Source organism: Petaurus breviceps, unplaced genomic scaffold (assembly GCF_028583685.1).
Source record: "Petaurus breviceps papuanus isolate PSGF00001 unplaced genomic scaffold, PetGlider_PUasm1.0 79, whole genome shotgun sequence".
In the NCBI taxonomy this organism is placed as follows: domain Eukaryota; kingdom Metazoa; phylum Chordata; class Mammalia; order Diprotodontia; family Petauridae; genus Petaurus; species Petaurus breviceps.
In genome coordinates, this window is record NW_027186523.1 from 6632620 (window position 1) to 6660213 (window position 27594).

General features: G+C 37.0%; 1 protein-coding gene across 3 annotated transcripts in view; it reads left to right on the plus strand.

Annotated features, from left to right (window-relative positions):
- LOC138175808 (splicing factor 45) overlaps nt 1-27594 on the plus strand; it is a 62131-nt gene that overhangs the window by 21632 nt on the left and 12905 nt on the right. For 2 of the 3 annotated variants that reach the window (XM_069106307.1, XM_069106306.1), the window contains 7 exons: nt 9679-9825; nt 12602-12718; nt 15851-16017; nt 18357-18454; nt 22876-22932; nt 25286-25427; nt 26392-26543. In XM_069106307.1, coding sequence (XP_068962408.1) covers nt 9697-9825; nt 12602-12718; nt 15851-16017; nt 18357-18454; nt 22876-22932; nt 25286-25427; nt 26392-26543 — 862 coding nt within the window. In that variant the 5' untranslated portion in view covers nt 9679-9696. The remainder of the gene's footprint in view (nt 1-9678; nt 9826-12601; nt 12719-15850; nt 16018-18356; nt 18455-22875; nt 22933-25285; nt 25428-26391; nt 26544-27594) is intronic. The other variant, XM_069106308.1, reaches the window with a different exon arrangement.

A 27594-nucleotide genomic window follows, 5' to 3' on the forward strand; every position in this document is an offset into this window, starting at 1 on the left:
TCTTTGCTGGCCCCTCCCGTCTCTCTGCTCTCCTTCCTTTCCTTCCCTCTCTTCTAAGAATAAGGAGCGCTCAGCTCTTGGCCCCTTCTCCGCGACCCTCTCATCCCGCCCCGCTTTCACAACCTCGCCCGCTTCTCCTTCCTGATCCCTCCTTGGCCCCCCTTTCCATTCTTCTAAGAGCAAGGAGTACTGTGCTTTTAGGCTTTTTCCTGTAATCCCCTCCCTCAGCCCTCTTATTACTACTCTCCTGTTACCCCTGCTTGTTACTTCCCCTCATCCCCTCTATGCTTCTCCCCGTCTCTTACCCCACCCCCTTCTTACTACCCTCCCATTACCCCGCTCCGTCTTTATCCGGCCCCCACTCCTTCCTGCAGCCTTCCTGTGGCCCCCTGCCTGCCACCCTCCCCTCACCCCCCTTCTCCCCTTCCTTTATCCCCCTCCCAGCCCCTTCCCTGCTACCCTTTCCTCTTTTCCTCTGATCCCTTTTCTATTTCCCCCAAACCCACTTCTTGCTACTCCCCCTTTATACCCTTCAGAGGGTAGAGGCCCCTACCCCCCTCACCCTCTTCTGCTGCCCCTGTCCCGTCTCTGAACTCCCTGCTCCCCTTCCTGACCCCCTTCCTCTGTCCTTTCTTTACCTTTCTCACTCTGCCTTCCTCTTCCTCCTCTTTCTCCCCCTTTTCCCTTTCAGAGACCCTTCTTTTCAGGCACAGATCACTAGCCTGGTGAAGAGGCATGTTACAGAATTGGTGGGGGACGAAAGTGATTATTGCATTGTTCAAAAAGTGAAGGCACTAGTGAAAAGAATTGGTTGCTGGGGTGACTGATGGGAGTCTCGGACAAAGTGACAACTCCATTTTCGTATTTATGATAGATTAGGTGAGGAAAGCTGGGCATAGTTCAGCACCTACACTTGTTTTGGGGAGAGTTGATTTCAAAGTTTTCTGAGAAAGGAAGGGTAGGATCCCATAGACTAAAATTTTACCAGAAAAGTCTGCCTAGAAGCTATCAGAAGCAAGAAAGAATGAATTGTGAAAACTCAAAAAAATACTTGTGGTGAGAAGGAAGGGAGGGAATTACCCAAAGAGACCGGCATGTATGTATCTGCAGAGAACTAAGACACGTGGAAGATATCTACATGGGCTGGTAGCAGAAAGATACCGAAGTCAGAGGTGGGCCTTTAAAAAGTGTCAGGTGTGCTGAAGCTCAGGATGAGAGAAGATAGGCAAAGAAAGGTAAGAACAGCAGCAGCAAAAGGGGAGAGGATCAAAAAAGTACCTGGTGCTCAGGGTAAATGAAGTGATAGCCACCCACGGAAAGGAGAGCTGCCGGCTCTTTTTTGTTTTGTTTTGTTTTGTTTTCTCTACTAAGGAAAATGATGTTTGGATCAGAAAGGAAAGCAACAAAAATGACCAATAGGGAGATGATCAAAGATAAATAGGGAAGAAGTTACACAACAATTAGCTCACCTTGATGATTTTGAATTACCAAATAATTACGTCTTAGAGTACTGTAAGAATGGATTGATACTCTTGCTTAGCGGCCACTCTACACTGATGTCTTAAACTTCCAGGAGGACAGACCGTTCTGCAGGATTTAAGAAGTTAATCAAGAGGCATTCATTCATTCAGTGTTGGGGTTTTTTTGGAGGGCAATTGGGGTTAAGTGACTTGCCCAGGGTCACACGGCTAGTTTTTGTGGTAAGTGTCTGAGACCGGATTTGAACTCAGGTTCTCCTGACTCCAGGGCCGGTGCTCTATTCACTGTGCCACCTAGCCGCCCCCACAACAGGCATTTATTAAATGTCTTGTGTGTGCCAGGGACAGTACTATGATTTAGGAATACAGAAACATGGAGGGTCTTGTTTGAGGAACAACAAGGAAGAAGCTAGTGTCACTTCGCTGTGGGTTAACTTTGGGGGGGTGAGGGCAGGGAGGGAGATGGCAGGTAAATTACAGGAGGACAGGAAAGGCAGGAAGGGACCAAATTACAGAGGGCTTTAAAAGCTTTTTTTTTAAAAAGAGGCTTTTTTATTTTATCCTGGGAGTAATAGGGAGCCACTGGATTTCAGTGAAGAGGGAGTTGACATAGCCAGGCTTATGGAAGATCAGTTTGATAGCTGAGTAGAGGCTAGACTGGAATGTGGAGAAAGACTTTGAGTCAGGGAACCTTGCCAGCCGGCTATTGCAGGAGTCCAGGTGTGAGAGGGGTGTCAGTGTAGGAGCAGAGGAGGCCTGTTCCAGAGGTGCTGCATAGGTATAGATGGCAGGATTTGGCAACAGATTGGCTATGGGGAGAGGTGACTCCTAGACTGAGAACCTTGCTCCTGGACTAAGAAAGGAAGAAGGTTCAAAGCAATGCTGGGGGGCCTTCAGAATGATGAAAAAGTTTGGAAAAGCTGCTTCTGTGATTGGGATATAAAAGGGTTGCCCTTGTTTCCGTGGGATTCCAGTTGAGATTATGTAGTTAATTTGTAGTAGACTCAGCACAGTTTGGTAATTTTCTCTAGTTTCATTTAGCAGCCAGTAAGTAGGAACCAAGGTAGTGACGTTGCTGGACCTAGGCTTGAAGGAGAGAAGGGAACATACATTTATTAGGTGCCTTGCCATGTGCCAGGCACTGTGCCAAGTTGATTTACATATACCTCATTTGATGAGCAGAGTAAAGGATGGTTTGGAATCAGGAGTGTCTTGAGGCAGGGAAACTGTAGTTAGGAGGCTGTTAGAATAATTCAGCCAACAGGTGATGAGGGCCTAAACTGGGCGATTTCTGTGTGAGTGTAGAAAAGGGGGGAAATGTTTTAGTAGTAGAAAAGACAAAGTGGATAACTGACCAGATGTATGAGGTGAATGAGAAAGGAGAGGGGACGATGATGCCAAGGTTTTGAACTCAGATGACCGGAGAGGTGGTTGTGTCTTTGGGAAAGGGTTGAGTGTGGGAGGGAAAAATGAGTTTGGACATGGTGGTTTTGAGATGCCTGTAGGGCATTCTGATTGTCAAAAGGGGGGAGGGAATGGACTCTGCAAGGTCTCAGCCAGTGGCTTGAATTTGATTCCTGACACAATTCTAGAACATGTTAAAGAGGGTGGATTTCTCAATAAGGGAGAAGTAATCTCAGAAAGTCAGTGTGGTTTCTTCAAGAATATGTCAGATCAGACTAATTTTTTTAAAACAGTTTTTGGGTTGGTAGGTAAGGGAAATGCCATGTAGTATGCCTACATTCATCGAAGTATGTGAAAAAAATCTCAGGAATGATAGTTCAATGGGATGGATTTGGGACCTTGTGCCCAAGTCTCAGGAAGACTAAGCATCAACCTAAAAGACAGTCTCCAGTGGAGTGCCATGTGAGGATTAGTTGAAGGAAGTAGGAATGTTAAGCCTGGAGAATAGAAGACTTGGAGTAAGGGAGGAGGTGTGATGAATGAGCTGTAGAGCGTGGGAGCTGCACAGATATGTATGATTTCCTAACAGTTGGCACTCACCAAAGACAGGCACACTAAAATACTCTTAGTGATGCCACTAATTGGGTCAGTCATTCTGGAGACCTCTTTGGATTTATGGCTTTAAAAATAGTGGCAAGATATCCACACCTTTTTACCTGCAGATAGCACTACTAGGCCCCAAGGAAATAAAAAACAGAAGGTCTCATAGAGAATAAATGTTCCTAACATTGCTTTTTGTGGTAGCAAAGGATTGTAATTAGGTGCCTGTCAGTTGAAAATAGATAAATAGATTGATGTACGTTAATGTAATGTAATATCACTATTGTGTAACACTTGTTGTTAACATAAGCCGTTAGGTGTCCTGGTCCATAGAGTGCTGGATTTGGATTCTGAAAGACCTTTGGTCAAATCCCATCTCAGATGTTTACTAGCTGTGTGACCCTGGCCAAGTCACCTAACCTCTTTTGGCTTCAGTTTTCTCATATGTAAAATGGGAATAAGGTAGTACCTACCTTGCAGGGCTGTTGTGAAGACCAAGGGATAACCACATATAAAGTGCTTATAAATATTAAAATGCTATGTAAATGCTAGCTATTATTATTAACAAATGTCAGTTATTCAGAGAAACTCAGGAAGACATAAATTGAGAAAATTAAGTAGAACCAGGAAAACAGTATGCACAAGTACTACAGTGGAAAGGAAAGAACAATTAAAATGAATCCTGTGTGATTATAATGACCAACGTTGGTCTTGTAGAAGAGTTAAGAAAATGTACTTCCCTTATGTCATTTTAGAGGAAGTAGACTGTGAGTGTGGATTATTTTATTATCAGATACAGTCTCTTTGCTGTTTGGTTTGCTGAGTTGCTTTTAAAAAAAAAATCTTTTTTCAATGTGCTAGCTATCTTATCCTGTTATTTTGGTAGTAGTGCTGTCACTGAGTTTAAGTAAACTGAAAGCATTAAAGCAGTGGGTTTAAAATTTTTTTTGTTTTTAAATGCAACAAATGCAGGGATGCCAGGAGGTGCAAGAAATTTCTGTTTTCAGTTTATTTTATTTTTAATCTATGAAATAAAACATTTCCATAATAATATAGTAAAATAAAAAGATGATTGTACATAAAGCTACAAATCTACTATGCACAATTTTCAAATATATAGGAAAATTACATAAATTTCTTTTTTTCCCCTTCCCCCCAAGATGGCTACCATTAGACACAAATAGAGGGGTGTGTGTGTGTGTGTGTGTGTGTAAAATTCTGTACCTACTTCTATTTATCAGTTCTTTCTCTAGATGCAGATATCATCTTTCTCTTTATGTTCTCTTTATAGTTAGTTTGGGTATTTATAATAGACAGAATAATGTATTTGCTTAGTTCTTAAAATAATATTGCTGTTACTATACAATGTCTGTCTTCAGTTTAAGAAATTATTAATTATTAAACATGAAATAGCATGTGTATCATGTAGCTGTATATTTTATGGACATTATTTTTATTTTTTCTCTGTAAGATTTTATTTTTTAGGTTCAAGAAAATGGACATCTTCCTTTTACAGTATATACAGAAAGAAAGAGCTGCTTAATGACAGAAGGTCCTTAGATAAAAATTTTTTTAAGTTATTTCAGAACTCAACAAGCATTTACCAAGTGCCAGACAAAAGCACGTGTGGGTGCTAGCATCTAGTCCCTGATCTCAAGGAGCTTATAGTTTAGCCAGAAAGAAGCCAGGAGTTTTACCTTATCTTGGGGGGAGAGGGGAGAGAAATGAGGAGAAAATTTGTAACTGAAAATCTTATGGAAGTAAATGTTGAAAAGTAAAATAAATAAATTTTTTTGAATTTAAAAAAAAAAAGAACCCAGGAGTTTGAAAAGTATTGAGATAGATCAAACTGACTTGTTCATAGAACCATCTTTAAGTAAAATGGTGGAATAGAACTCACAGGTAAAATACTGCAAAGCTTCTTGTTAATTTACTTTTGTACATAGTTCATGGACTGAAGGTTGTGGAAAAGAGCTACTGGATTTCTAAAGTTCTCCTTTTATTCTTTTCCTCCTAGGCTTTAAGAATTACTGGTTTGCTTGTTTTAACCTCAAGTGTGTGAAGATGTTTATTTCTTTATGTCAGATGAAGATCATTTGGTTATTTAATACCTTAAGGTTCTTGCCCTATATCGCTTGTGATTATAGGCCTGTGGGTTGAACTAGATTAACTCAGAGATCTCTTAGAAATCCGAGGTTCTCTATTTTGCGAATCTTGTGAGAACAGGTAAGAATGTATTCTCCAGGAGACTTGGCAGTCTGATGCAGAGAGAGTGCTGGAAATGAAAAATAGAGAAAAGGAAAAAGGTACACTTAGAACTCTTAAATTTGGCATATGGGGGAGCACTTCTTATAACATAATAAAAATGTGACCTAAAAGTAGCATTAGAACTACTCAGTAATACATGCACCCCCACCATGAAAAAAGAGATAGAAATGTTATTCATATTCTCAGAGATTTATGTGTCATGTTGCTATATAGTATAGTTGATAAAGTAAAATTGTTTTAATACAAGGAAATAATTGGATTCTTCTAAGTTTCATTGAGACTTGGTGGGATAGAAATTCTAATTTAATTATGAGTCTTGAGAGGAAGAAATAAACCTTATTCTATATCATTTAATTGGTGAGCATTTATTAATATTGTTCTTACTCTGTGCCAGGAACTGTGCTTAAAAAACTAGATTAGACAGATTAGCATTACATATCCAGAACATATACAGCTGTGTATACACCTTAAACTTAAGTGAAGAATGGTAAGAAGCATTTGGGAATAGGAAAAACAAATATCATTATGAGAATATATTTCAGAATGCTCAGTCAAGTAGAGAAAATGGATGATGAGTTCGCAAAAGCAGTCTTGGATGAAACCCCAGAAATGACCAAGTCCAACCTATAACTGAATGGCTTTTATACTATTCCCAACAAATGGTCATCCAGTCTGTGCCTGAAGATCTGCGATGACACGTGACCTACCACCTCCTGAGGCTATCCATTCTGCCCTTAGATGATTCCAGTTGCTGGGGTGGGGACTATTTTTTCACTTCAAACCTCCATTTACTTCTTTGAAACTCTGTCTCGTTCTCCTCCTACATGACAGCTTACAGTACTCAAAGATGGCTTTCATACCCCTGCACCGCAAGTCCTGACACAGATCACAGAATAGGAAGGATATAGTTATAAGAGGGGTAATAGGTCTGTCTCTGCTAAAATTAGAAGATTTATTAGTTTCTTATCCTGTGGATGATTTCAGCTTTGAGAAGATAAAAGCTATGAAGTGAATTGTTTTTCTGTACTTGACTCTGACCAGCCAGAAGAAATAGAAGCAACAGGAAACTTGGGAGAGAGTAAACATGTGATAATTAGAGGTTATGATAGTTGAGGAGAGAAAAACTACCCTTAGCCTATGTGTCCATATGAATGAACTCATGTTTTTAAAAAATATACAGATGAAAGGAACGATACGTAAATGAGACAAACACTAAAATGTTACCTGCTTCTTGAGAAATAGTTCAGGAAAGCTAATCAGAATCACCTGAGGCTTTTGGAAAATGTGTTTAGGGTTAGAAAAAGAGCAGAGTAGGGAGATCGGCCTTGTGCTTAGAATAGGTACAAGAAATTAACATCAAACAAGAATCTGCTAGTTCTTTGATATTGGTTCAGTGATTCAAGACAAATGTCGGTCATTACTTATTTTATTACATTTTTTGAATTAAAAACATTGCTTGTGCCTAAAGTTGAAACTACAGGAATTTTCCCATGTTAAAACTATTCTGTAATATCTTCTTCATTGGCACACTGTTACAGAGCTCTAATCTAAACATAAACTATAGTAATTCTCAAACTACTAAGAAACCCCAAGCTTAAAAAAGGCAATGGCTTCTCGTGAATCTACAATTTTGGGGACCTTGCTAATGCTTCCGTTAAAGGTTTTTAGAGAATGTATTGAGAAGTAGAAAATATGTATAGCAGAAAGAGGGCTAACCTTTAGGGATATATATTCACATGTAAAGCTAATAACTTTCTCCTCCTCTTCCTTCTTCTCCACTCCCCATCAAAACTTCTTTTCCACACTACCTGACCATATTTATCTCACTTTGTTTGGCAGATCTATCATTTTGTGAGTACACCCTCTACCAAAGGTACTTTGCCAAACTTCTGTCTTAATAGACATGGAATTACTGACCATTTTTGTTTCTTGGGCCCTTTTGGCAGTCTGGTGAAGCTTATAGTCCACTTTTAACAATAACATTTTTAAATGCGTAAATTAAAATATAGAGGATTACTAAGGAAATATTATATTGAAATAGTTCTTGGAATATTAAAAACCCAAATTTATGATACAGTAATATATGTGCTTTTAACACATTAAGCAACAAAACAATACATTTAAAATATAAGCAAATTAAAGTTGAATTTTTCCTTTTAATAATAAGAACATTAGAATCTAGGATGGTCTTTGACAAGATAACATCTGTGTCAGATTTGACATCCAGTTGGTTGTCACTTGTAATGTGACATGAAAATTTCTCTCATTTCTATTGATAGCAAAGTTACATATATGACTAATATTACTGTGGTTTACTTCTTACGTTCACAAGTGAAGAAAATGCTAAATTTCAGTAAGAGGTTAGTGCAAATAAAGATGTAATTTTTTCACCTCCCAAGTTCATGGACCTCCTGGGATTCTGAAAACTGTGGGGTTAGTAACACCTATAGTAAATTGTTGCCCCGAATTGCTGTGGCCATGGCTAAGAAGTGAATGCCTGTTGTCTAGCCTGAGGAGCCTGTCCAAACTTAGGCAGGTCTTTGAACACCTATAATAATTATTAACCAATTCCTAATCAAACCTTCTTTCCATCAGTCAGACCTTTACAAGGCTGTGTAGCTTTTGGCAACTATATAGGCCCTTAGTAGAGGTTGGACAAATATGTGGGCTTCAAAAAAAATGTAAAAGACCTTTTGGGAAGATTAGAGGACTATTCTATATCCAAAACAGCTGTACTACTGGAAGAGGAAGAGTTTTTGTGGGAAGAGAGAAGAGAGAAAATAGATAAAGAGAGAAAATAGGACTGTGGAACATTTGAGGAGTGGGTCCAGGGCAAAGTAGGCCTGAGCAGGATGCCCCAGTGGTGGATGTTAGGTATCACGTGGGCTTTAAGAGGTCTAAGGGAGAGGAACAGTAAGAGATTGGGAATAATGTAGAGAAAGACAAGTGAAAAAATTCAAAAGACAAAACTTCAGTTTATTTTCAAAATTTTTCTTATGTTAGACTGCATCCAAGAAGAGAGATAATTTTCTTTTTTTTCTCTTCTATAACACATGGTCCCTGACACAGAGCTTTGACTGCAAGTATTAGTGCTACCTTATGCACATTCGTGAGTTGAACCTTGGATTTTAACCACCATTATAATACATTTAAATGTGTCCTAAACTCCAACAAACTTTGAAACACAATTTCTTTTTTAACATTGGGGCTCCCTTGACATCTACAATTCAGTCATTTAGTAAGCATTTAATTTTGTGCTTGATGTTGAGGATTAAAAAACAAAGAATGAATCAATCAGTCCCCACTCTCAAAGAGCTTATGTTCTAATGCTTGGTGGGTTTCTGTTTGAGCTTCATGTTTAAGCATTATTGTACAGCCTCTGTGACAGAGACTAAGGGAGGAGTTGTCTTGATTTTTAACATTGCAGTAAAAATAAAATTTGAGACACAAGTGTTTAGATGTTTGACAGTTGAATTCAGAATTTAGCTTTATACCTGTATGCCCTGGAACAAGAAAAATTCACTTATGAATCACTCATCACAAATTTTCCATGAACAATAAGCATGGAATAATCTAAAGGGATTTTCAAAAATGACATACAGAGGAGACTGCATGGTGTAGGAGAAAGAGCACAGAACTAGTATTGGGATAACCTGGACTTTGACCTCTCTGGACTTCATAGACCATGTGATCTTGGACAAATCACTTGGCCTCACTGGGTCACTCTTTCCTAGTCCGTAAGCTAGATCTCTGATGTTCCTCTTAGTTCCAGAAGCTTATATTTCTTGATTCTAAGATACATTAGCATTGGAACTATGATTGCCAGTTTGTTAAGATCTAACGATCTGGAAACTTAACTGCTCTCTGCCCAATATTCATATATATATATGCTGTCTTTTAACTTCCATTTCCTCCTCTTGTCCTTTAGCTTTAAAAAGAAGAAAAGATGTCCTTGTATGATGACCTGGGAGTGGAGACCAGTGATTCAAAAACAGAAGGCTGGTCCAAAAATTTCAAACTGCTGCAGTCCCAGCTGCAGGTCAAGAAAGCAGCTTTAACCCAAGCAAAGGTAAAGGTAATAACTGGGAAGAAGTCAGACATCTACAGCATAGGACTGGTTACCTGTCAGGGTCACAGATGGTTTGACTGTAGCCAGATATTTTCTTCCTTTGTAATTGCGCTGGTGGGAGACTTAGTGGTTTATGTATTTGTAGGTGTGAGTCTAGGACTAAAGTGTAGTTGTAGTCAAGTCCAGGACTAATTTACTTCCCCAGCCCCTACTATGATTTTGGAACATGTGGTGGTATGAGGCAATGGAAAGACAGCTAGCACTGTCACCAGGATTCCTTAAGTAGAAGCTATTTGCTTTGAACCAAGAAGAAAAAAATTGCTTTATTTCTGATATAAGGGTGACTGGAATACTTTTCCCTCTTACCCCTGTTTCTTGGGATCCCTTGTTTCCTTCAAAACTCATTTCATCACTTCTCCATGAGGTTTTCTTCATCCTCCCAGCTGCTAGTACCTTCTCCAAGGTTACCCTGAATTCAGTTTGTATATTATATTCATGTTGTTTTCCCTTTGACTATAAGCTCCTTTATAGCAGGAACTTTTTCAGTTTTGACTTTACATTCCTATTCATTGCCTGTCAGACAGTAGATGTTTAATAGATGCTTGTTGACTGATTTGATACTAGTTCCATTACTCTGCATCTTATATTGACATTATGCTCCCCATATATTCAGGATCTAACTTTCCTTATTCCTTTACTATATGATCATCATCAACAATTTTTAACAAGTAGAAGATCCAGTTTGGTGGTTGCTTATTTTTATGTAATTTGATGGCAACTGGAGATGGTTTTGTTTTTAACCTAAGCATCAAATATATCTGCTTAAAAATTCATTTTTGGAAAAAAAATTGTTTAACCAAATCTACTTGGATTTTCTTTTAACTGCTTTATAAGGTATGTAGTTGAATTCAGTAGTTATAAGGTAGGTAGTTGAGTTCAGATTTGTTCTGATTTTCAAAACTATAGTCTTACAATTTTTTTCAGCAGAAAAAATCTTACTCTAAAATTTCTATTTAATTTTTTTTTTAAATGAGCAGTGTTTGAAGGACTTATAGATGTTTAGTAAGTGTCTTAATATTTGACAATTGGTAGAAGTTTGAGATAGGCAGATTTGGGCTGAAAATTTGGAGGAATTCCCTAGTAGTTACAGAAATATTTAGAAATGGAATGGGCTGTTTCACAGCCCAATTAATCCAGTGTCTTTGAAAGTATTTGAGCAGATTCTGATAGATTTTTTTGTCAGGAATTTTGTAAAGGGAATTTATTCACTGAGTAAGGTATTAGACTGTGTGAACTCTAATGTTACTTTAAGCTCTGATTCTATGAATCCCCTAGTATCCTCTCAGATCAGTTTCATGAAGTTATTTTACTTTTAAAGTAAATTTTACTTGGAGTCATTTTACTTTGCAAATGATTACCTTCTTACTAAAATTTAGTAATTGAAACATTTTTGATACTACATGAAAATTTAATTTCCTGCATAATGAACCAGTACTTAGTTCAATAGAAGTTACAGATGAAAGAAAAGTTTGGTAATATACTCAGAAGAGGAAGATGGACATATATCACTGTAACTATTAAAAAATGTTAATGTTGAAATCTGCTATGTTGAATGTGAAAATTTTTTTTTAGTCTTTTCTGGTGGACTCCTAAGGTTGAGTTCTTCTATAGAAATATGGTTTGTTTTATTTACATCAATAAAGTTATTTTATTAGCTAAAACTAGCTATATAAAAATCATGTCATTTTAGTGGCAAAAAAAATCTGTGTGACTATTTTAAGCATTGTGGCATATAACCAAGATGTTCTTGACCAGAGGTGTCAAACTCGCAGCCACAAAACTCTCACGTGCACCTGAATCAGATGAAAATGTAATTGAGAAATGTTTAACAAAATAAATAAAACAATACAGCATATAGGATGTTAATTTGTAGTTTTCTAAGTCAATATTTTGCCTGCTGGGATCAATTCCTATTTGAGTTTGATACCATTGGTTTTTTTTTTTTTTACCATATTTTAAAAGATTTTATTTGTTATTTGGTCATACATAGTATAACATATTTAATGTATTGGATTGGAATAATGCATTTATCTTTCTGTTGATTAGCTCTCATTTATTTAGTATTTTGCAATTTAGTAAAGTTCTTTTATCACAAAAGTCCTTTGAGGTATTTAGTGAAAATCTTTTTGTTTTACAGATGTGAAAACTGAGGCTTAGACATATAGTGGTTTACCCCATTTAGATCCTGCCCTCAAGACTAGATTCCCATTCCAGTGTTCTTTCCACAATATCAGCGTATTTCTAGGGCTCTTTGTATAATTTAAAGACATTGAGAACATAATTGAATGAAAATTGCCACAGTTTGTGAGTTTGAAAGATTGCAAAAGTGTGGAGAACTTCCAAAGAGATATATAAAATTTTCATTTTATTCATGGATGAAAAAAATAAAGGACAAAGATCAAAGGCAAGAAGAAGGGTGATCGTTATCCCTAATGGAACTAAAACTTGAACTTAGCGATGTTCTCCTTCTAGTTGTGTTTTTTAATTATTAGGTCAAACTAAATCTTTGTGTTCAGGTAGATTATTACTGGTTATTTTTGTGATAAGAATAAAAATCCTAATAAATCAAGATATTGCTGATAAATTGTCAATATTTTGAAATTGTTTTTCTGGAGTGTGAAAGGATTACTATTGCAGAAACAAAAGCTAATTGTTTTAATTGGTAAGAACTTGAATTTGGAATTTCAATACACTTTTCACTATATCTGTCTTTTGATTTTAGAGCCAGAGGACAAAACAAAGTACAGTCCTTGCTCCAGTGATTGATCTGAAACGCGGAAGCTCTTCAGATGACCGGCAGATTGTAGATACCCCGCCACATGTAGCAGCAGGCTTAAAGGTAAGACCTTAAAGGTAAGACATAGGAAGAAACACCAAATAGTCCACACTTCACTTGCTTGTGGAATTTTTTTCTTATTTCAATAAAATTTTGCGTTTTCTTTGTAGGCTGGCTTTTACCCCATTCCTTTTTTTTTTTCCAAGTCCTTGAAGTCATCATTAACTTTTTTTAAAGTTATTGTTGACTTCATTAACATTTCTTTAAAACAATCATTATTATTCACACTTTTTCATGTGACAAACCCAAGGCATGTAAAAGTAAATTTGTGATATATACAAGGTCACCTGGAAAGCTCTTTTATATTCAGAATCTTTCTAAACCATCAGCATAGCTGACCACTGTTACACTAATATGGTAACTGATGTTCAGTAGTTGATATTTTATGAGCTGTGGTATTTGCATTTTGGTTTTTGTTTCAATTAAAACACCTTTAGTCCTTATTGCTTTTCTTTAGTGTATTTAGGATGCATATTTAACACTAAATCAACTCAGTTCAGACACTGAGAATTATTTTCTGTCAGATTTTGAAATGATAAAAAATATTTTAACATTGACCTTGACACTAGCACTTTTAGCTTGTCTACACATAGCCAAGTTACCTTTGATAATAGTATGTAAATTGTTTGATCATACTTTCTTCCCTACTGTAATGATAGCTGAAAAGATACGTATGCATATGTGTGTGTGTATATATGTACATATATACATATCTGTATATAGAAATAGAATTTATGTTTTTAGGTCTTTTAAATTCACTTAAATGTATAATTAACACCTTTAGGGACATTGCATTTTACAGGTTAAGGAATTTTCTAGTTTTTCTGATTACTTTTATGTAGTGTAAGAAAACTGATGAATTTTCCAGTGGTATAAAAATGTTAATTTGAATAGTCATCGATAAAGAATATGAATTAGATTTAGGCATGTGATTGAATCCACATCATCTTATCATTATGATAACCATTGTAAATATACCTTTTGAAATAGCCCTATATTAACTTTCCCCACAAAGTATCTATCACAAGTAGCAAACAAAAACAAGCTTAACTTCTGGTATCAAAATCATTTTGTTTTTGCAGGGTCATAGTAAGTGAATTAAGCTTTTGAGGACCCTAACTTCCATTCTACTTTCAATAAAAAATATTAGTAAAGAATAATTATTAGTAAAAACCATTTGGGGTCCTTTTGAAGGGAAATCCTTATTATGACAAATCTAAAATTTTGTACTGGAAGAAAAATTTACAAAGGGTTTCTAGGAATCATACTATGAAATGGAGTCTCAACCTTAAAGTATTATTTTTTTTATATTTTATTTTCTAGTTAGCCTTGCCTATTGCTGTTTCATTCCCATCTTATATAGTATTGGATGAATAAGCTTCACCTTAAATAATGGTTTCAGTTTCTAAACATGTAGAAAAGAAGAAACAAGCTTCCCCAAACCAAATTTGATCACCAGACCTCAAAAATTAGAGGACATAATTGGCTTTAGATGTGGTGGGAATCACATCCATCTATATGAGACTTATAACCTTTTTTGGAAGGGATGTAGGATTTTTTTTTTTAAAGTAGAATTGTTTCCTTTACATTAAATTAATTTTGGCATGTTATGGTGTAATGTAATGCCAAAAGAAGGCAACTTCCCAGGTTCAAAATACCAGCATAGGTGCTCTCTATTTTATTCAGTGACAAACCAAGAACAGAGAAGATCAAAACATGACATCATTCAAAATACAGCATTTACTAAGCAGTGATTAAATAATCTCCAAGTACTACCCCACCCCAGGACCTTCCAATCATTCAATCAATTACAAAGTCTCTGTTCTAAATACTTCTCCACCCCTAGGCTATACCTTAATTAAGTCCACCACAAAGCCCCTCTTCTCAAATGGAGATTAGTTTCCAAACATAAGGTCAAAAGTTCCCCACCCCTGGATCACAATTGAATCTACCCCAGAGTTACATCAAGTTTAAACACAGCACTTAATACCCAAATGGAGGTCTTTTCTTCATCTTGACACAGGCAAGTTCTCAGAAATCTTAGTTCCTGGGGAGACAAGGCTTAGCAAGGCCATAAGATACATTGCCAGTCCCTTCATGAATTTATCCTCTGTCTGTAGAACAGTCCTAGAACCCCGAACACATTAGCAAAGCCCTCTCCCAGGATTTCTGTAAACATACAACAAGAAAATCCTTCTTCAGGGCTTCTGAACCAACAGAAAGGTTCCCAGACCCCTGCAACAACAGCACTGTCCTTCACCAGTGGACAGTATTCATTCTGTCTGCAGGACAGTCTCAGGGCTTCTTAGCGAACAGCCAGGTTCCAGGACTTCTTCAACAAAAGGACTGTCTTTCACCAGTGGACAAATCTGGCAAAACAACATCAAAACAGACAGACAAAGTACCAGCAAAACAGCCATGTCTCCTCAGTCCTTGGCAGCTCAGGGGGCAGGTCTCAAAAGTCCAGGGCAATTCAAAGCGGCCACCAGCAATTCTCTTAGTCTCTCTCTCTCCACGAGGTGCTGCTTCCAAAAAGATCTTCCGCCTTTCTCTAGTGTCTCTCCAAATCTACTTCACCAGCTCCTCCCAGTTCAGGACTTTCTTTTCACATCAACAAGCCCATCCCACAGGTGGGATTAACAAACTCTGGGTTTTAACACATTCAATTTGAAAACCAAGCCAATACAGGGGAATCTTTAATTGCCATTACTATCACATATGGTAAAGTTATTCACTGTGTTACCCAGGCAGTGATTGAGTAATTTATGAGTTAGAAATACAGCATTTTGGAGCTTGTGGGGGATTCAGGAATCATCTAGTAGAACTCTGTCGTTTTACAAATGAGTAAATGGACCTAGAGAGATGAAATGATTTGTGGGGGAGAGCGAAGTAGCATAATTTAGTGGCAGAGCCAGGATGCAATCCCAGGTTTTTGAATGCAAGTTCAATTTACTTTTCATCATGCTACCTCCTCTAACAAGAAGTTTGAGAGATTTAAACTTTTTTTCCCCTTTTTCCCTTTTTTTCTGGTGGGTTACCAAGAAAATGCTATATTTACAGAATATTATGGATGGTGACAGTTACATAATATGATTCCGAATGGTAGCTTACTTTGGAATTTTGACTCTTCTTTAGGATCCTGTGCCTAGTGGATTTTCTGCAGGAGAAGTTTTGATTCCATTAGCTGATGAATATGACCCCATGTTTCCTAATGATTATGAGAAAGTAGTAAAACGCCAAAGGGAGGAACGCCAAAGACAGCGGGAGCTGGAAAGGCAAAAAGAGATTGAAGAAAGAGAAAAGTAAGAGTCTACTTTAAATTTTTTTTTCCTTTTCTTTTTGGAGGGGTGAAGGCAGGGCAGTTGGGGTTAAGTGACTTGCCCAAGGTCAACACAGCTAGTGTTAAGTGTCTGAGGCTAGATTTTAACTTGGGTCCTCCTGACTCCAAGGTTGGTATTCTACTCACTGCGCCACCTAGCTGCCCCTTCGACTTTAGATTTTTAAATAATCCATTTTTCAATATTTTTAATTGGAATATTAGCATGTAACCATGAACTTTAATTTCCAAATCTCTTTTCTCCTTTATTAGAGTAATCACATCTCAAGACATTTATTTTCTAATCATAATTTTTTCATTGTTGTCTTAAAGTTTAGTACAAATAGTGAGGCAGAGAGAATTCAACAGTTTTCAGGGAGTCATCATTGCCATCATCTTCAAATGGTGCTTAGTTTCTTCGTGTATATGGTTTTTGTAGAAAGCAAATAAGGCTAACAATTTTAACGTGATCTTAACTATCCGATTCCAAGAGAGAACATCAATATATTATATAGAAAGATGATTGATCACTGACATGTGAATCTTCATTTATCACAACTTTGCACATTTGAAACTTTTTAATACCTAAACTATGATCATATCAGTTCTTGCCATGCTTGTTGTTAATAACTGCTTATGGCAAGGAGCTTTAATGGTTTGAAGAAATGTGATCTTGCCAGTTTTCATTTTTATTTAAAGCTCTTGAGAGAAGCCTGTGAACCTTTATTAAAGTAATACAGGGTGTCTCAAAGGCTTTGGGGACACCCTGTGTAGCAGGATGACATCCATACTGATTATCATCAAAAATAGATATCACTCATGCTCTTTTCATTATAATGGATGTTTACAATTGATACTAAAGCGACTTAGAAACGATTTCTTCAAACAGTGCCTCTCTGCTTTTTTAGTTGATGGAAAAATTATTTACTTACTGTTACTATCACAAAGTGACTAGTTGCATGCTGAAATTGTCAGTATGAAGGTCAAAGTTAAACTGTTTATTATTTGGTAATTTGACAGAAAAGAATTCTCAGTGCTTGAACTGTATTGATTCAGTGTTAAATCATCATCCTGCATGCAGTGAAGGATAAAACAATAGTGTATGCTCTCAGTTTTTCCCAAATACCCTGTCATTGCCTTTACATTAGTGCTAGAATGAAGTGTGACACAAATGTTAACCTGAACATGCATTAATGTTTTCTGCATGACTCAACCAACAGAAAAACAGCAAATATTTTTTAAAGTTCTTTGTGTAGAAATATAGAAATCCATTATAGTCAGTCCAAAACTTATAAGTGGGTTATATTCTGAAAATTTTCAAGTTTATTAGAGTTCAAAACATATCTTCCCAAATAAACAATGTTATATCTGATTGGTTTCCAGTTCAGTGCAAAGTTTTTAGTATGACATACCTGAAGAATCTTATAGAATGAATTTGAATATTATGTATACTATTTCTTTTAAAACACATTCACAGTTCCATTTTAGAATACCAGGAGCATACTCTTCAGTATCCTTGGTAGTAGGGTTTGACGATTCCCTTATCCCATCTTCCAGACGGTAGGAGTGGGAAATTATCTGAGTAGGGTGGAGATCTAATGAACATGGTAAAGAATGGGATCTATGGATCAACTTTGGAACTGGGATAAGTTAAGAATTTGCTGTTTTTTTCCTGTAGTATTTATGGTATCATCTCTAGCATTGTGTGACCAGTGAAGAGAAATGGTTGAAAAGTGACCAACAATAGCACCTTTCTAACAGGATTCAGTCTCTGAGGGTGAAAGAAAAATAAGGTAGAGAGGTTTTTGAGGATGGAGCCTGTTCCTACTGTCAGTAAGTTCCAAGGAACTTATCAGTCCATGTCTGTTTCACCCCTTTGTTTTCCTCTGTGGGTCTCAAGGTTTGAGCTGCCTATTTTCCTTTACTAATACCACCAACTCTTGGTCCCAACCAGGATTTATCTCTGGTCACTGGGGATTATAACTCAATTTCATAGTCAGCTTGTTATTGTTGAAGTAAGCACACAGCTCCACTAAGAATTTCCAAGGGTTTATATTTTTCTAATTGCTATAAATAAAAGAAAGGGCAATAAAAATGCTCTCTTTTTTCCCTTTTCTCCCTGCTCCTTTTTTTTTCCATTTAGATTCTTTGGGAAAATGCAGAATAAAACAGGTGATATATCCATGGGTACATGAAAGATAGAAGTAACATTCATTTGCATTTTGTAGTAACATTCAGACTCTAAACATTTCTGCACTAAAGCAGAATGAGACCTGGGTATGGGTGGAAAAGGTTTTACAAATATTTTGTTTCCTGTATTTTTAGGAGGCGTAAAGACAGGCATGAAGCTAGTGGGTTTTCAAGACGACCAGATCCAGATTCTGATGAAGATGAAGATTATGAGCGAGAAAGGAGGAAAAGAAGTAAGGAACAAGAAAATGCTGTGGTTCCCTCCACCCTACCCCCATGCCCAACCTGAATTAGATTAGTATTCTTTGTTGTTCTTCCAGATACTTTTCTTTCACCTTGTGAAATGCAGATATGCAGGTGCTTTTTCTGTATCTCTTTTTCTATAAATCTTCAATTTGGTAGGTATTTAACATCAGCTGGCATTTATTAAGCACCTACTCTGTGCCAGGCTCTGTGCTAAGCTCGGATAATACAAAAAGCAAAAACCAGTCCTTGATTTTAAGGAGTGCACAGTCTAATGGGGGAGACAATAATTAAACAACTTTGTGCATACAAGATATGTTCAGAATAAATTGGGAGTAGTCTCAGAAGTTATTTCTTAGGTACTAGGAGTAAGGAAAACTAGAAAAAACTAGATGGAACTTAGCTGAGACTTGAAAGAAGCCTGGGTAGTGAGGAAGCAGAGATGAGATAGGGGAGTGTTCCAGGAATGAGGACAGCCAGGGGAAATACTTGGACTTAGGAGATGGAGAATTGTATGCAAGAACTCCAGTGTTTCTGGCCCACAGAATACGTAGAAGGGTAGTAAGGAAATTGGAAACATAGGAAAGGGACAGGTTATGAAGAGAGAGAGCAGCTAGGTGGCACCGTGAATAGAGCACCAGCCCTGAAGTCAGGAGGACCTGAGTTCAAATCTGGCCTCACACACTTGACACTTAACTAGCTGTGTGACCATGGACAAGTCACTTAACCCCAGTTGCCTTGCCTTCTTCCCTCAAAAAAAAAACCTAGCAGAGAATTTTCCATTTGGATCTGGAGGGTGAAGGAGCTAGCTACTGAAGTTTATTGAAATGGGAGTCATCTGATCATACCTACTATTTAAGCATCTGCCTACTATGTGCCTTATGCTATGTTAGGTGCTATATCCAAATTCTTTGCCATTGTGGGTCACATATTGCTAAGCCCTAGCCAGAACCTCATGTTAACTGACATGTTCTTTAGTTCAATTAGAGTAGCTTACTTTCTTCCAAGATGAGCAACTGATTTTCAATCTAAAGTCTAATCCCACTTTGTAAATCTGTTAAACAAGAAACTTCCAGTTAATGGACTATTTAAAACTAAACACTAAAATTAATTAAAAAAAGTAATGTATTCTCTATAAGAAATGCCCACTGGACATTTGATTCTGATGAGGAGAAAGATTACCAGTGATAAAGGAGGAAAAGAAGTATGGTAAAAGAATTTGCCACATATTTTTTCCTTATTTGAATTAGATTGGTCATTGTGTGTTGGAAAGGCATTCTCCCTGAACAGTAAAAGCAGATATACTTTACTTACAGTATACTTTATTTATAATGCTTCACAGTATGAAGTGCAAAACTATTCTGATAATCATAAACTTCATCATGGATTGCTGATTTTTCTTTTAAATACGATCTGTGGAAGTTAAGAAATTTATGTCAAAGAAATGAAACTAATTAAAATATTATGATCTTGTAATCATCACTGAGAACTAAGACTTTAAACAGGCAAAAATCACAGTGATCTAATATTATTAGATACAGTCATTATTTTGTGAGACCTAATAGCCTTATGGTGAAACTAGAAAACTTAGAATATACTGACTTTAGCACTGATATGCACAGGGAAAGGGTAATCTGGTGCCTGATAGTAACTTTTCATTTTTAATAATGAAAATCTTTGTCAACATTGTTATTGTTGACTTTTAAAAAAATTTTTCAAGAATTTGGAGATGAATAAAAAGTACACAGATATAAGAATCATTGACATTCTTAAAGCTAGTGAGTCAGTAAGCATTTATTGTGTGTGCCAGACGCTGTTGTCCCAAACAGTCTGTTCTCAAGGAGCTCAAACTAATGGAGGAGAGAACATGTAAATGTTGTATAGTCTTGTCTGACTCTTGGTGACCCCATGGGTCCATGGGGTTTTCTTGGCAAAGATAATCATTTGCCATTTCCTAATCCACTGTTATCTCTTTTACAGAGAGGAACTGGAGGCAAATAGAGCTTAAGTAATTTGCCTAGGGTCACACAGCTAGTACATGAGGCCCAGTGCTCTATCCACTGTGCCATCTAGCTGTCCAGCATGTACACAGTAAAAAATAAATGTAGCATAGATGAGAGGTAATCTCAGGGAAGGCACTAATAGTTGGGGAAATAGGGGGCTGGGAGGAGGAACCTGAAAAAACTTCCTAGGGAAGCTAAGAGGTGGAGGTGAGGAGAGAAAGGATTCCAAGCATGGGAAACAGCCATTAGAAAAGCATTGAAACGGCAGATGGAATGACAAGAAAGAGCAAGTAGCTCGTTTAACTGTATCGAAAAATGTGTGGAAGGTAGTAAAATGTAAGAAGAGGAAAAGTAGAAAGGGGCTGGCTTGGGAGTGGGGGTGGGCTTTAAATGACAGAGGACTATATATTTGACCCTAGAAGACATAGGGAGCTACTGAAATTTATTGATTAGGAGAGTGACACGGTCAGACCTTTACTTTAGGAAAATCACTGGCAGCTGAGTAGAGAATAGAATGCAGAGAGACTTGAGGCAGGAATCCCATTTAGAAGGCTATTGAAATAGACTAGGCAAGTGATGATGAGGACCTGTAGTAGTAGGTTTGTGGATATTTGAATCGTGGGAAGAGGGTGTATATGAGAGAAGATGTGAAGGTACAAATGACAAGATTTGGCACAAGTTGGATATGGAGGAGATGAGTGAGCATGAGGACTAGAGGATATGAGGTTATGAGCCTGGGTCAGAGGAAGGATGATGGAATAGGGCAGTTCTATAAAGAGCTGGGTTTGAGGGAAAAGATAATGAGACGTTATGGAATATCTAGTTTGAAACGTCCAATAATTTGGTGGTAAAGGACTGGAGCTCAGGAGAAAGACTAGGATTGGATATATAGATCTCCATGGAGATGGTAACAGAACACCTAAAGGCTTAGATCACCAAGTGAGAAAATACAGAGAGAAAGAGAAGAGCTCATCCCAGGACAGGGTCTTGGGGGCCACTCATATTTAGTGGTGGCGACAGGGATGAAGAACCAGCAGAGGAAGACTGGGAAGGAGTGGTCATTTAGAAAGGAGGAGAGATGAGAGAGCAGCATTAGATGCTCTTAGAAAAGTGTATCCAGAAGAGATGATTAATAGTGTCAAAGGATGTAGAGGTCAAGAAAATTGAAGGTTAAGGAGAGGCTATAGATTTGGCAACTAAGAGTTCATTGGTAACTTTGAGGAGGGCATTTTCAATTGAATGATGAAGGAGGAAACTGGATCTGAACGTACTATTCTGCCCCCAAAACTTCAGTGTCACCCTATTACCTCTGGATAGAATAAAAGCTCCTATGACATTTAAAACCCTTCAGTTTGGCTTCAATCTATTTTTCCAGACTAATTTCACTTCACTTCTTCTCAAGCTTTATCCCCTTCCATCCACATTGGCCTACAGTAGAGCTCCAGCGCCATCCCTGATCCTCCTCCTAGTTGCTGGCACTCCCTCATGCAGTCACAGTTACTTGGTATTTACTTATTTGTGTATATATGGTTTTCCCCTAGGTGAATATTATTGTTTTGAAGCAGGGACTGTTTCATTTGTGTCTTTGTATCCCCAGTACTTTGTCAATTGGTTTCTCTAACTTACATGTTGATAAGATTTAGGTGATGATATTTTTTCCATTTTGATGACAGCCATAATGCAGATTTAAGTCTTCAAGAATCTGACTTCTAAAATTTTTTCGTGAAAAATCAATAACAGTTTTATTCATGAGCCTTTTAAAAAAAATTGTGGTCACTTTCCAACTTCCCACTCACTTCCTCCCATTACTCTCCCTTGTAACAAAAAAGTAGTTAAGTAAAATAAATCAACACATTGACTAGGTCTGATGGATGGCATGGGCCTCCCCCCTCTCTACCAAGAAAAGGAGGATTGTTTTGCCTTTAGAGTTCTGCTTATTTTGCTTGATAGCCATTCATACAAGCCTTCACAAATCTCCAGAATTCTTCATAGTCCTCATTTCCTATGGTACCATAATAGTTTGTTAATGTAACATTCACCATTATGTGTCCACTTTACATTTCTTTTCTACTATAAAAAAATATTGCCATAAATATTTTTGTATATATGAGACCTTTTTTTTGTAACCTTTACCTAGGTAAAAGGGCATGTAGAACTTACTTTTCTAGTTTAATTACAAATTGTTTTCTCTAATGATTGAGCCAGTGCATAGCTCTGCCAGCCAGTATGCTAATGTGCTGATCTTCTCTTAACCCCTCCATCACTAACTGTTCCCATCTAACTTTGCCAATTTTTCGGGTCCAAGGTAAAATCTCAGTTTTAATATGTAGTTCTCTTTTTAGTAATTTGAAACATAGGGTTTTATTTTTTCCATGCCTTTAATCAATTCAATTTATGTTAATTTGCAGGTATGGGAGGTGCTGCCATTGCACCACCAACTTCTCTCGTGGAAAAAGACAAAGAATGTATGTTAATCTATATCTTGGCTTCATTCATTCCTTAAAATGTCTCATGCTAGCTATGACTCAATGATTAAAATTCTTAGCTGGGTTTCCTGAAGTTAAGGGGGGTAGTAACTGATTTGTTTTCCTCTGTTCTAGATGTAGTTTAACTGTATAAGCCACTTCTTTAAGATAAATCAGTCTTTTTGCAGATTTACAGACAGGGCCAGGGTTAGACTTTCCTATCCTTAATTCCTTGGGTCCAAAGAGGTTTCATATATTTTCTTGCTGCTTTTACCACTGTAATCTAGCACAATCTCCTATGTGGTGTAAAAATTTTCTATTTCCCAGTGTACCAGCCATGTTCTGAATACTGTTTTATTTTTTGCTTTTTGGAGGGGGGAGGGCAGGGCAGTTGGGGTTAAGTGACTTGCCCGAGATCACACAGCTAGTGAGTGTTAAGTGTCAGGTCCTCCTGACTCCAGGACCGAGCTCTATTCACTGCGCCACCTAGCCACCCCCAGAATACTGTGTTTTAGTAGGTCCATTTTATTTTGGTGATTTTGCTATTGTTTTTTGGAATTGGTATATTGACTTAAAGATGAAAAGTTGTATCCTTTGCCAATTAAAGAAGTATCAGTGGATTAATTTGAAAAAATCTGGGTTCTTTACCTGGACATTTTTTTAGTGACTGCCATAGAAAATTGTAGTGTAGATCACTTTCCACTAGATGGCAGAAGCTTACAGGATTTTTAATTTCCTTGTTATTAATTTCAAGGCATTGTGTTTGTGGATCTGTTTAGCTCCTGGGCAGATCTCTACAGCTTTCCACCTCTTCCATTAACAAAATTGTAATGAGCTGGAAGGAATTTGAGGAGTCATCCAGGCTATTTAAGCTAACCCCCAAAAAGTAGAATTATGGTATAAATACTCTGCTTAATAACCTTTAAAACAAGAGATTCTCCATATTTTCTGATGTGTTATGATCTACTGCAAAGGGTAGGTGCATGGTCTTGAGTTTCAGATTTCAGTCTGTTGTAAGTTTGTAATTTACTATTCATGTATAATTATCTACTGTCCTATAACTTTGCTATGAAAGAATCAAATGAAATAATAATATATAAAGGTCTTTGTAACCTTTAAAGCAGTAAAATTATTATTAGGAGGAGGAAGAAAAGGTAAGTGAGTGGTAAGCATTATTCTCCCTGCTATATTCATAATTATTAAATCACACGCCTGATATAGTTGAGTACATAAATAGCATGAGCCAGTATATTGCTATAAAACTATAAGTCAGGACCACTGGAATTTTGTCCTATTTTCTCTCCTTTATATAACCAAGTTTTTCTTAATTATATTGTATGTTAAAATTTTTATTTTGTATATAACCTATTTAAATAGAAATGGCTTTTTCCAGAGAAACAATATTACAGATGGTGATTAGGTTCCTAGGCCAAGGATATTTAACAAACTATAAAAAATGTAATTGAAACACCATTCACTTAAAATGAAAAATCATAGAAAACAAGAAAGACTATTGTTGCAAATATAAAATAAGATAATCCCTCGTTTCCAAAAGGATTAGGTTCTAAAAGGTCATTTTTAATGTGTTGGTTTTAATTTAAAATATATTTTCTCATTTAGATTTAGATGTTAGCCATAATATAATTTATATTTCTTAGGCCAGTCCCCTAATGACTATTTAACCTGTGATGCCATTAAAGTATAGTGTTCTAGAACCTAAGTACCATGTTTCTAGAGAAAAAGTGTTTGTGTTCCACCTTGCACTGTCACAAATACCGTTAGCTTTACTTCAGCCCTGTTATTGGACTGAAATCCTCCTGCCATGGCCCACCTGGCACATTTGATATTTTAGACTTTAGAGTGGTGACTCCTCAGCTCCAAATCGCTGGGGTAGTTCCTGTGGTTTGTACTAGAGAATCTCACAGGGTTGACAACTGCAGATCTAGCATTGGCAAGGAAAGAAGAGGAGTTCCTGTCCCTACCAGCATGCCACTTTTATGTCAGGTGTATATATATCATCAGTGTGGGTCTGCCTGAATAATATTTAAACATCACATTCTCCTCTGCCCCTAGCAGTTTTCATAATTTTATTTGTCTCATTTTGGGTTAAAGGCAAGAAGGGAGACAGGTAGTCCAAGGAACAGTTTGGGATCCTGGTAGCTGTTCTTTATTGTGGTATACTCTTAAGTCTTGGGTATGAGACATAAAAGATTTTATTTCTTCTCAGACCTTCATTAAACTGCATGAAACATAAGTATTTGAAGTAGTTAATGCAATAAAAATAATTTTCTAAAGATACAAATTCTTTGTCAAAATTTTCTCTTTGTAAGCTTGTTTCATTCTATCTAAACAGTACCCAGAGACTTTCCATTTGAAGAGGAGTCAAGACCTCGTTCACAGTCTTCCAAAGCTGCTATTCCTCCCCCTGTGTATGATGAACAAGAAAGACCACGATCTCCAACAGGGCCCAGTAATTCCTTCCTTGCTAATATGGGGTAATTATTTCAGTTGAATTCATTTCAAAAAATAAATTTGTAAGAATTTGAGCAACATTGTTAAGTAGAAGCAGTGTAGAATAGTGTAAGACCACTGAATTTTAAGTCCAGGTCACTAGTTTTGAATTCTAACTCTGCCACTTACTACCTGTGTGACCTTGGACAGATCTCAGTCAATGTTTTCTTCAGTTTACTAATCTGTAAAATGAGGTTGGAATAGTTGACCCCTAACATCCTTTATAGCTTGAAATCTTTGATCTGGAATGTAGGTAAAAAGGAACATTCAATCTCTTTGACACACATAGCTGTTACCTGAATATTAGTATGTGCTTTTGTGTATAGTTAAATTATTTTTGTTCTACACTGTCTTCAAGGATCGACTCCTTAGTGAATTTGGATGACATTCCAACAGAGTATCATCATCTTCTCTAAAAACTTGTCCATTTAAGTTGTTTTTATAATTTTCATGTTCAGCTTTGTATTCATTATAAATATCATGCCTGTAATTATTAATTTCTAATATAATTTGCAAATAGACACTGTACATTTTGAGTTAGATGTCATTTGCTTAGAATCTTCAGGATTCTAAATATAGTGAGACAAGAATTTTTTCTTGTCCCATTGGCCTACTAGATCTTTGTGCTATTTTCTCTCATTAGGAATTTCTTCACTTTAGTATGTGAAACTTGCTCGATTTTAACTTTTCATAACACTTTTATCCTGCATATGCCTATTATCCATTAATTTACTCAGCCCCTTTCCAGCTGATATTGTTATCTAGTACTATATTCCAACTTATTTTGTCACCTGAATCCCAAAGTACTGTTTATATTTATGTGCTGTTGTATTATCTAAAATTTATTTTTGTAACATGCCAGAACTCACAAAATCCTTTGAATGTCAGTTTGATTTTAAGGACAAGAAAACTGACTCACATCATACTTTTCGTTGTTCCTCTTGCTAGTGGCACCGTAGCTCATAAAATCATGCAGAAGTATGGCTTCCGAGAAGGCCAGGGCCTTGGAAAGCATGAGCAGGGACTGAGCACGGCGCTGTCAGTTGAAAAGACAAGTAAGCGAGGTGGCAAGATCATTGTTGGCGATGCTACAGAGAAAGGTATGTCTTCCTGAACAAGGACAGTTTGGCTGTAGACATCAAGGAGAGCAAGAGAGCCCATAGCCCTTCACTCAGTTAGCAGTTTTTCTGGAAGAGTATATTCCTCGATATTACATTTTCCCCAAAACTACAGATTTTTTTTAGATGGTTCTTCAGTCAGTCAATCAGTAAACATTTATTTGTTGCCTTCTGTGTGCCAGGCACTATGCTAAGCTCTAGGGGTACAAGAAGAAACAAGACAGTCCCTGTCCACAAGGTGCTTTACAGTCTAATGGGGGAGAGGAGATGCATACAACTGTATGCAAAGCAAACTGTATACAGGATAAGCAGGAAATGATTAACGGAGAAGACCCTGGAAGTCAGGGAAGGATGGGACTTCAGCTGGGACTGAAGGAAACTAGGGAGCTCAGTAGGCAGAGCAGAGGAGGAAGGAGTATTCCTATCATGAGAAACAGCCAGGTTCTTGCCTTTAATTTTTGGAATAAGGCTGTAGATTTAAACTCCTAACAGGGAAAAATGGGGAAATTGGAGGAAAAGAAAATCTTTTTTTCTTTCTTTAAAAAAAGCCATTAGAAAAAGATGAGACAACATTTTCTTTTGAAGAAAGAATCTTAATGTGAAACTGAAACATAATATCAATTTTGTAGCATTAATATTGGTGATATATGTATGCCATGTTATCAGATAAATCTTGAGTTCTCTTGATTACATATATCCTGTTTATTTTATCATTCTTAAATGACATCATGATATCATTTATCGTATTATTTCATACTATTTAATTCCTTCAGCTAAATTTTGCTTTCATATCTGAGACCTAAATATTTTTTTTTTCTGCTTTTTGGAGTGGGGAGGACAGGGCAATTGGGATTAAGTGACTTGCCCAAGGTCACATAGCTAGTAAGTGTTAAGCGTCTTAAGGCCGGATTTGAATTCAGGGCCGGTGCTCTATTCACTGTGCCACCTAGCCGTCCCAAATTTTTTCTTAATTGTGTTCTGACATTAGTCTATAATTTTGTTGCAGGTCAGAATTGTTTTTCCCTAAGAGTGA